Source organism: Eurytemora carolleeae, unplaced genomic scaffold, assembly GCF_000591075.1.
Source record: "Eurytemora carolleeae unplaced genomic scaffold, Eaff_2.0 scaffold1588, whole genome shotgun sequence".
NCBI lineage: Eukaryota > Metazoa > Arthropoda > Copepoda > Calanoida > Temoridae > Eurytemora > Eurytemora carolleeae.
Window position 1 is genome coordinate 4126 of NW_019397508.1, and position 10620 is coordinate 14745.

The window sequence follows — 10620 nt, forward strand, 5'->3', positions numbered from 1 at the left end:
TCTAAACAGGATATTTTAAAGTTTCCAGTTTTTATCTTAAAAATATATTTCACGGTTTCCAGTTCACACCTAACCAATTTATTTCCAGTTTCTAATAATATAACTTAATAGTTTTCGGAAAATTCAAATGTACCAGACTGGTGTCACGTTAAAAACGCCCGGGCGTAAGATAATGTCCGACCTACTGTATTTAATTTTTTAACATGAAAGGAATTGAGTCTTTTCCACAAACTCTGATTTTTAAATCCCTATATCTTTGCAACCCAATCCTGTAAATCATTGATATTTCAGTATATGAATTCTTTTAGATCAGATAATCTAAGTTTCAAATATCAATGGTTTACATCTATAATTAGAAAATTTGTGTTTGTGGCAAAGACTCAATTCCTTTCAAAATATTTCAAGTATTTTGAAAGGGATATAAGTAAAAATTATAGTATTATTACATTTCAAAACTGGGCGCTTTCTAACGTAAAATCGGTTTTGCAGAGGTTTCACAGTAAAAAATTCAAACATTTTATCAATTAAAAAGATATAAGACAACAATCATTTCGTTGTTTGTTTCATATTACTGTTTTTACCATTTTATCATCTAAAACCTCCATGGACTCCGTGTAATTCACGTTTTCTCCATCACTTCCAAATCTTTAAAAAAAAAATTACAAACTTCACGGGTTTCCACTTCTTTAATTCTTAATGAATTAGAGGGACATGTTAACATTTATGCGACTGTTTCCTTTAAACTTTTACATTTGTGCATAAAACAGTATTTCCATTCGGCTATTCAAAACAGAATTATTTTGGGCTTTTTTGAAATTACAATTTTGATTTTATGTCTCTCCATTTTTCTAAAATGTGAAGTTACAATGAATGTGTAATAATCTACCTTCTTTCTAGTAAGTTTCCGTTTCCTTGAAGAAAACTGGCAGAAACACATTCACTTTTATCCTATAAACCAAACCAAATTAAAATCTAGTCTTTAATCATTAAGAATGGATGTCTTTTGAAACTTGAAAATATCTTTAATTTGGTCTTAAACATAAACCTCACTCCGAAGGTAAAAACCTTGCAGGTCCTTGAGTTAATTGTTGTTTACCCTGGGATAACCTGGAGATACAACCCGTCCTCTGCATGGCCTACCTGGGAGCTTGAGCTTGAGTTAGCTGGTGTGTATCCTAGGATAACCTGGAGATACAACCCGTCCTCTGCAGCCAAGTAAACCTGGACTCCAACACTGTTATCATGCCTACGAAGTAATCAATTGAATAGATTACGAAGTTATATTCTGAAGCACTAAACTATATAAAGGCAACTCCAGTTTTGCTTGTGGGAAATATTAGTTCTACCAATATATAACCAACAAAATTAATAACTGAAAACTAAATTTTTTTTAAACACATGTAATGAAACAAAAGTTATTTGTTATTTGAAAAAAGAAAAGAATGCAAATCAAAGTTTATAAATAACATCATTGTTAAATATTCATTATCTAAAGAATGTCTAAAGTTGATCCAATATGTTTTAAGTCACATATTACAGTGTAAATGTAGTAACTAATCATTTCTATTAATTAAATTATTTTAATTATTATAATCATTAGTATTATACTTATTAATTTATTATTTTTTTGCTAATTATAGTTATTATTAGATATTATTATGTAGATATGTTATTATTAAATATTATTATGTAGATATGTAAAAAATAAAAAAAATATTACAAAATTTAATTAATGAAATAATTACATTTCTTCTGAACCATAAAGACTGTCGCAGTTTGTGAAATTAGCTCTAGAGGCAACCTTCTCTTGTCTTCATGAAAAAAAAGATTTAAAAAGAGTAAAACTTTTGAATTTGTGATTTTAAAGTTTACCTGACTTTAATGTTTAACATTTGTGTTAATTCATTCGTTCTCAACCAAACCTTAGGAAAACAAGAAATTAAAGGACTGTTCAACCAAACTTTAGGAAAACAAGAAATTAAAGGGACCATTCAACCAAACCTTAGGAAAAAAGGAAATTAAAGGGACTGTTCAACCAAACCTTAGGAAAACAAGAAATTAAAGGGACTGTTCAACCAAACCTTAGGAAAACAAGAAATTAAAGGGACTGTTCAACCAACCCTTAGGAAAACAAGAAATTAAAGGGACTGTTCAACCAAACCTTAGGAAAACAAGAAATTAAAGGGACTGTTCAACCAAACCTTAGGAAAACAAAAAATTAAAGGGACTGTTCAACCAAACCTTAGGAAAACAAGAAATTAAAGGGACTGTTAACGTAATTTCAAGTAAACTTTCATTTAATGCCTCAAGCAATAATCGATGAGAATTTTGCCAATTACTTCTTAACACCCAAAGCTAACAACAAGTGCTTTATGGTGCTAAAATCTACATGTAAAGGGCTACAGAAAAGCATAAGTGAGTGAGAGCGGTTAAATCAAAGCCCAAGGCTTAGCGACACTTTAAAGTCGACTCTTTCATAAAAATTGATGAGACTTAATTTATGTGCTACCGTACCACAACGGTACCCTTATACACCTTTGACTGATCAAAGATGTCGGACATATCCATATCAATTTTATTTTATACCTGAAACTCATGCCTTAATAACTAAAAAAGAATATTTACTGTTTAAATCATAAGAATAAGGTGAATCACGTATACTTTCAAATAACATTTGATTTAAAAATTTTTTAAACTTTGCTTTTGAAGTTATTTAAACACTATACTATCAATCAACTCTGTTTGCGGTTTCAATCAGGGAGCCAAGGGGTAAGAATAAAATAATGTTGTACCTGTGTTGGCCGGCTAATGTACCTGTGTTCTCAATAATGACCGTTTTTCGGTTTTAAAAACGATCATTTTTTAAAACGATAGTTTTGAAAACGACCTTTCGTTAACGACCGTTAATGACCACCCTTCGTTAAAGATCGTAAACAACCTTTTAAAGAGAAATTACATTTTTTGGTCTGAAAATCTGAGATCACAAAACATTCAGGTTATTTTTCTCGCTAAAAAAAACATTTAAAATAACATTTATAGCCTTATCTTCCAGAAAAAATGGAAATTTATTGTCATAAAGCTCAGATTCCTTAGCAACATTTTCTAAAAACTAACTTTTAAAAAACTATCGTTTTTTAAAAACGCTAGTTTTTCGTTTTTAGAAAGTTCCAAACGAGTGGTTCGTTTTCAAAAACCATAGTTTTTATTTCCAAAAACGAAACGATCGTCGTTAGAAAAAAAAATAAAAACTAAACGAAAATCCTTTTTAAAAGCGATTTTAACAACCCTACCTGTGTTGGCCGGCTAATGTAGTGTAACAATGTTGGACCTGTTCCTCTGGGGTTCCAGAATGAATGGCAAACGCATTAAATCTAAAAAAAGATTTTACTTTAAGTTTAAATGGGTTTCTTTATTGTAAGCTGCCCAGTGCCCACTACTGCTATTAGATTTCAAGAATTCACATTTTTATCTTTAACTTGGAGTTGGTCAATTTTGTGATAAATAAATTTTAAGAAATTTTAATTCTCCGCTTAAAGTCTATACCAAATTCTCCCAGTGGCCGAATTTAAAGAATTTGAGCAGCGGTTTAAATTTAAGCCGTGGCTTAAATAGTGTTGGTTCCACTTGAAATTGTATCAAATGTTTCAAGATTTAAGCCGGCGCTTAATTTAAACCGGGTTTTGGCAGATTTAAACCGCGGCTAAAATTCTTTAAATTCCATCTCTAATGTACTGTATACTGTAATAAAAATGTGCACTAGACCTTTATGTACTTTACAATGTACACTGTACATTATATACCTGTTTACATCTGCAGGAAGGAATGATGTTGGTACAATTACATCTCCAATCCATACTCCTGCTTGGCGGTCAATCTGAGCAGTAAATTCCAGAGGTAGATACTCAACTAATGCATTTCTGAATATAATATTTTATATTTTAGTCGGGACTTAACTACTTCTTAAATTTGGATAAAAACAATTTTGATTTTTGGTTGTGGATTATTTTTAGCTGTGTTAAAACAGATTTTTTCTTGCGATTTTAACATGGATTCAAACGTTTTAGATTTGAGATATTGGGATAACTATAAAACTGAAGAATAGAAAGACGACATTATAGCAATGCTAAAATGCATTTGATGATGTTACAAAGCAAATAGCTTTTCAAGTAAGTTATTTGACTTATTAAGTAAAATTGGTTTGTTTATACTGCACATTTGCTGTGCCTCGTGTTCATTGGACTATTTAAAGTCTTAACTTACGTTAACTTCCTATTCTAGAGTTTTCTGGTTATCACTGTAGTTTCATTGATTACTTAGCAACAATTTTGAAATATCTACAGTGAGAAACCGAAAACTGTGGAATGTGAAGACGACATCAATGCAATAATTTAGTGTATTAAAAGTTGTAACAAAGCAATTAGTTTTACTTGTATCTTATGGATTCACTTCGTAAATGGATCTGTTTCCTTCTCACAGTTACTGTTCATTGGATTATTTAAAGTAATATTTGGAGTCTAAAAGTCGTCCCCCTATTCCACAGTTTTATTGCTCTCATTGTATAGTAGTACAGATTTTATATTTGTTAGTGATGATTTTAAATTGGCAGAAGACGACATAAAATTCGTCAAAGACGAATTTTTATGGAATTTTATAGAACATTTTTTATTTTAACAAAGATTCTCTATGAAAGAGCTAAATTATAACCTAGTTGGGTAGAGCAGGAGGACAAGATGGGCCCCACACGGAGCAAACTCTAGTTCTACATATTCATTGCTCTCAGAGCAAAGAAAGAACGTTTCAACCACCTGGAAACAATTATTTGATTGAAAAATGGGACTGTAGTCAGTAATATACAAGTAACCGTCCATTGCATCATTTGCATGTTTCATACCGGTACCCTAACAACTTTGTATGAATACGAATGGATGAGATATCCTGGTGTTTAACTTTTAAAAATGATTATTTTCAATTCTAGGTTCTAAATAAAAATGACGCTGATTTCTGCCATAGAAACAATGGAAGATATTCAGAATTAAACTCTTTTCAAGCTAGAATAGTGACATAATCTTCCACATTCTTCATTAGATGAATATTTAAAGGGTATAGTTGTAAATTAATTCACTTTTGATTTTCACCGTCAATCCCTTAATGGACCAAAAAGGTAAATCTATAGAAACACAAATTTTACTCAGAATGGTTTCATGTTTAAAAAATATTAAAAATTATGTCTCATGGGTTATGAAATTTAAAGATTTTGAATTTTTTTGTTTGGTTAAATCTACTTTTGACTTATGAGATGAAAGGATGGAATTGAGCTTGCAAGAACCAGTTGACATGTATTATTTAAAATGTATCTTACCTCAAAATTGTATAATGCATCGTATGGGTATCCAGCCTCACAATCTGAGTAAAATTATTTATAATCTTTGTAATATACGAAAAATAAAAGATAAAATCTACTAAATTCAAGCGTGTACAGTATAGTGTACAGTGTACACTACAGTGCAATTACAGTTTACACTGACCTGGAATTTCGGGTGAGCCAAAGTATGCCGCCTAAACAAAATGTCATGTTTTAAAATAGAAAAATAAATTATCAAAAATTGAAATCGAACTAACTATTTATGTTAATTTAACTCTTGACAACCTGAACATGAATGGTGAAAGTGTCATTTGTTGGTCCGACTGAGAGGGTTAAATTAGCTGCTGGATGAACGACCTAGAAATATGTATAAACATGTACAGTACATGCACAGTATTTACTTTTACAGGGTGAGGATGTACCGACAAGCTGGTTTGTTTTCTCAACTTTTTACTTGTTTCTTTCCAAAGACTTTACAGTTAAGACTGAAGACAAAATTTCCCCTTCATATCATCATATTTCAAAAGTTTTTGGTCGTCATTGAAGTCATCATAATTGTGGGTAACACCAGAGCCCGAAATTTAAAAGAGTATCGTAGAACAAAACTGATGAGTTTACTTTTTGGGGTCTTAACATTTATGTAATTTTTATGTAACCGATGCGAAAAAAATGGAGAGTATGAAGATTCTAAATAAAATGATATTTCATAACAAAAATAGTGATATCTACAAAACTGCCTAACCCCATTTGTGAAACCCGGGTCCTAAAATTGATTTTCCTAACTTAAGTTTCTTAAGTTTCAGCTCTGAAGGTTCGATGGGGAAAGTGGTGTATCACGTGTGTAGATGAAAATATGTATCTAACAGTGCAACACAGTACAGTTAAAGATTGGCGCATTTAGTTTTTTTTATTTTGTTCGTTTCTCGTACATGAACGACACATTTCGTTTTTTTTATCGTTAACAAATTTATTTCGTTTTTTCTCAAAATTGTCTTTCATTTTCTAACTATTTCTCTCGTTTTCTCACGAAACGATCTATCAGTAGAAGCGTTCGTTCAATAAATTTGGTTGTTTAGTAAAATTGTTTGCTTAATAAAATAGTTTGTTCAGAGAAAGAATTTTCGTTTTTTCAAAAGTTTGTTCTAAAACATTTTCAGTTAAACGAACTTTCCTTTTAAAATTGTATTGGAGATTTTGGAAAATTCGTTTGTTCAATTAATCGTTCATTTCTCTATGAACGAGCCAAATCCTTCTCCCATGTTCGTTTTTTTTAACAACCCCACCAGTGTGAACTTGTCTCACCCTAGCGTATAACCGTAATCTGGATTCTGCTGGGAAGGTTCGTTGTGTACAAATTATCAGATAACCTCAAGCAAGGGTGTAATGCAAGGAAAGTTAATTGCGGTCGCGTATACTCTGCGTACATATTAAAACCAGATGGAATTTGTAAACAAGAATAGATGCATCAGTGTTCGTTTAATATCCGAGGAGGTTAAAATTTGATAATTTTGATAATTCACATAATAGTTTCCTATGACCAGAATATTTCATAGATTATTTTTGTGAAAATGGAATCCGTCTTGTGTTTACATTACCGCCCAGAGACAGTACACTGCTGTACAAAAGATTCGGAAACTTCTTAAATAACTTTCCTTGCATTACATCCTTGACCTCAAGGCTGAAATTCGTCATTTTCTTTAATGATTCACTTTTTATTAATAATGTTTAGAAACTGCATATTTCCTGTATTTGCTGGAATTCAGTTGTGTGTTTAGTCATGAATGTTCCAATACAAATTGTAAATTAAGCAACACTAAAAAATTACTATAAAAAAAATATCCAATGCATAAAAAAACTTTTGAGGAACTACATTTTAAACCTTACAGTTGTTAGACATGTAGTGTACTTACCGGCTTTCCATTCCAGTTTGTTTCAATCGAATACTAAACCAATATATTTCATTTTTTCATCCTAATAAGATGATACTTAAACCCAATAAACAGAATTCATAAATAAAGAAACACACAAACAAGAGTTAATATTTCAACTAAAAAATATAAAAGGTGTACATTTTTTACATTTCATCATGTATGTCATTCTTTTGGGCGTCCTTAATGGTCCTCAATGGTTGCAGCATATATCGGTTTACTGAAATGGTGATAAAATACTATTTCAGTTCATACTAATTCATTTGTATATATATACATGTATATATATTGAAATATATATATGTTATATCACCATTTCAGAAAAAGATTTTGTATTAATATATGTATATGCCGACAAAATAAGAAACCTTGATTTTTATCTTAATGAAATAGTTTCCTGTATTTCCGCCACTGCCCCATTATAGAGCAGGACGGATAAAGAGAGATGAAGGAACGGGTTTAGTTTCATTCTCCAGGTTTCAGGTTCAAACTAGAACTGGAGACAGGAATCTGTCATCAACCTGCATTTCAAGTCTCTCTCTCTTTTCTCAAAGATAACAGAGGACCTGGAGATAATAAAGGGGAATCACTAAAAAAGTTCGGGAAAGCTTAAACTTTAGAGTGTCAAACGCAACATGAAAGTTTGTGTAAAAGTTAAGAATATGATTGATTTATATAATATTTGTGTGGTGTGAGTGACATTTGAAAATTTAAACTATGGGTTTTGTTTGGTTAAAGCTTGAAAAATTACAGTTTACGCAAGGGGTGTAATCAGTCGTCTTTGCAATAAGGACAGGGATCAGAGGCCGTTCCTTCCATAAACTACATTGGTCGACAACTTGACGTCTCCTATTTTGGTCGTCAAATGTACGGAGAAATATCTATCTATCAGATTAGAATTAAGCATAAGACATCTAGCGGCCAAAATATCGTCCCCCAAAGCACGTGAAATACACGACCACTTTCTATAGAGAAACGGGCTCAGGGACAGAAGGGAATCGGTGTTATTCAGGGTGTCCCACGAAACATGACAGTTGGTGAATAGTTTAGAATGTCTTTTTCCATAATTTGTTCAGGTGTTTGATACCAAAGATCAATAAAAATATTATATGGGAGTCATGTTATATCAAAATTAGTAGTAAGTAGTAAGATATAATTAGCAAAAGATTTGTTTAACTAAAAATAGCTGTTTATTAGATGTCATGTTTCGGGGGACACCCTGTATGTATAGATCATGTAGTGACATACAGTACATTGGATAAATGATAGTTGCGGCATACAGTGTACACAGATCCGGGGTATGTAAACAGTTGACAATTAAAAAATTAAAGAAATCCGCTAAACCCACAGTGTTTTTGCCAAGGCCAGTCTCAGGAGTCTCAGTTACCTCTACACAGATCATGGCAGAACATAACTATGCATCCCCTGATATTAAATTGTTAAAGAGAAGGTAATAAAAGGTTTGACATATACCAGATTTCAAAGAAAATTAATATTTATATTTTCAAATTAGCATAATTTTATAAAAATGGTCTGCAATTTGATTACAATTAGTCCAGGGCATGAGGGGGGAAGATGAACTAGGGGATAAATATAATAAGGTAGGAGGGGGTCACGTGCCCCCCCCCCTCTAATGGCGACGCTGAGTTATCCTTTCATCCTTTTACAAAATATCCAAAATATGAGATAAAATTGTAAATTTTAGGGGGGTAGGGGCTGGCCTGGATGTCCCAGCCTTCTTGAAAAGTTCTATAGAGGCTTGGGGGTCTGAATCTATCTATAGACTGGGGGGGGGGGCGTCCCACGTCCCCACTTATAAAAAACCTTAGAGAAAAATAAAAATGGACAAGAGTTGTTTAAATAGAAAACAGTGTAACCTAAGATATTTTGTGTACTTTGAGTATTGATATGTGTTTATGTTTAGATATCTAAGAGAAGTGTTTCACAACAGTTTACCATACGAAAGCACATTGAGGAAGTGGTGTGCAAATTTAGATGCCTCCCCAGGATATACAGAGCAATTATAAGTTTAACAAATTTCATTGGAACTAATTAGTTGCTGAGATAGCGGAATCCAAGATCCAAGATGCAAAGATGAAGGATAAATTATTTTGCAACAGACAGATATTAAACCGAATCTGTCTCAAAATTGTGTCTATCTGAAAAACAGAACACCCTGACATCTTTAAGAAGGTTGATCATGGAGAACTACATAAATATTCCTCGCTTAGAGAAACTGCACTGCTGTACAAAGTCCTACGGCTGAAACATCTTGCCAACCAATAAGATTGTTCATGGTGATCATTATTTTGTTTAATAGATTTTTTAATACATTTCTTTATGAAACCATGTAAACTTTATTCATGAGAACAAAATAAATCAAAAAGAGAGACGTCTTTATTTGTTGTGAGACAACATCTGAGAACTTTTAAAACCTTCCTCTAAGATCTCTGATTTAAATCTAAACTGCAATTTTACTCATATATCTTTTGTGAATTTTCGGGATTTTTTAAAAAAAGATTGTATTTAAGACAGATTTGAACTTATTTCGTCAATTTAAAAGTGTTCAACTTTAACAGTGAAAGTGAAATATCTTGCTGGGAACCATGCTTTTTATAGTCCAAAAATTACAATTTAAATTCTTCCAACTTATGCTATGAGATTTAACATATAATTACTAATTGACTTTAGTGGCGAAATAATTATTTTGGCATATGTCGAAAAACCAATATAAGGTTAAGAAATTTAAAATAAAATACATCAATAACATTTTTAGCATACAAGTTAGGGCCGAACTGGGAGGGGGGGTTGACCGCCCCAATGTGCCCCCCTCTTGTTATAGGATGAAATGGAAGGAGAACTCGCACGCTTGGCTGCGCTTATAATTCTCAGTATTCTTTAACCCGTTTTTATATCAAAAGAGCCATTTTGGATGTTTAAAAAATTAAAAGCTAAATATCTACATATTTGAAATTTAAAAAGCTAGGTATATATTTGAAAGTTAATATAAAGAGCTATGTAAACATTAAAAATCAAACAGAAACGGTATACATGTTTGAAAGCCAAAACGCAATGAATATTGAAAAACATAAAAGTTGTTACGTTACAGCGATAAAGTTACAGATGATAAAATTAATTTTTTTCATCTTGAAAATACTTCATCATAGCGAAAAAAACTTTTGTTTAACAAAAATAATGTCTTGATCTAACGTTATATTAAAGTCAGTTTTTTAATCCAAAGTATTGTGTAACCTTTAAAACTTGCAGTATTTTTGTTTAAGTATCAAGCATGAAAGTGCAATTTTGACTATAAAGTTTGACAAAATCAGA

At 31.7% G+C, this 10620-nt stretch overlaps 2 protein-coding genes across 2 annotated transcripts; both read right to left on the reverse strand.

Moving 5' to 3' along the window:
- Window positions 1-538: 538 nt before the first annotated feature.
- On the reverse strand, window positions 539-2802 carry LOC111714657 (uncharacterized). Its single transcript, XM_023489804.1, has 6 exons — window positions 2793-2802; window positions 1873-1922; window positions 1746-1811; window positions 1141-1246; window positions 887-948; window positions 539-645 (listed from the first exon to the last, which is right to left on the reverse strand). Exons 2-6 carry the CDS (start codon window positions 1890-1892, stop codon window positions 564-566), a joined length of 336 nt encoding a protein of 111 aa, XP_023345572.1. The 5' UTR covers window positions 1893-1922; window positions 2793-2802; the 3' UTR covers window positions 539-563.
- Window positions 2803-2980: 178 nt separating this feature from the next.
- LOC111714656 (UPF0462 protein C4orf33 homolog) lies at window positions 2981-7857 on the reverse strand. Its single transcript, XM_023489803.1, has 9 exons — window positions 7688-7857; window positions 7273-7305; window positions 5648-5719; window positions 5526-5556; window positions 5360-5403; window positions 4705-4805; window positions 3801-3917; window positions 3291-3371; window positions 2981-3008 (listed from the first exon to the last, which is right to left on the reverse strand). Exons 1-9 carry the CDS (start codon window positions 7757-7759, stop codon window positions 2981-2983), a joined length of 579 nt encoding a protein of 192 aa, XP_023345571.1. The 5' UTR covers window positions 7760-7857.
- Window positions 7858-10620: the final 2763 nt, after the last annotated feature.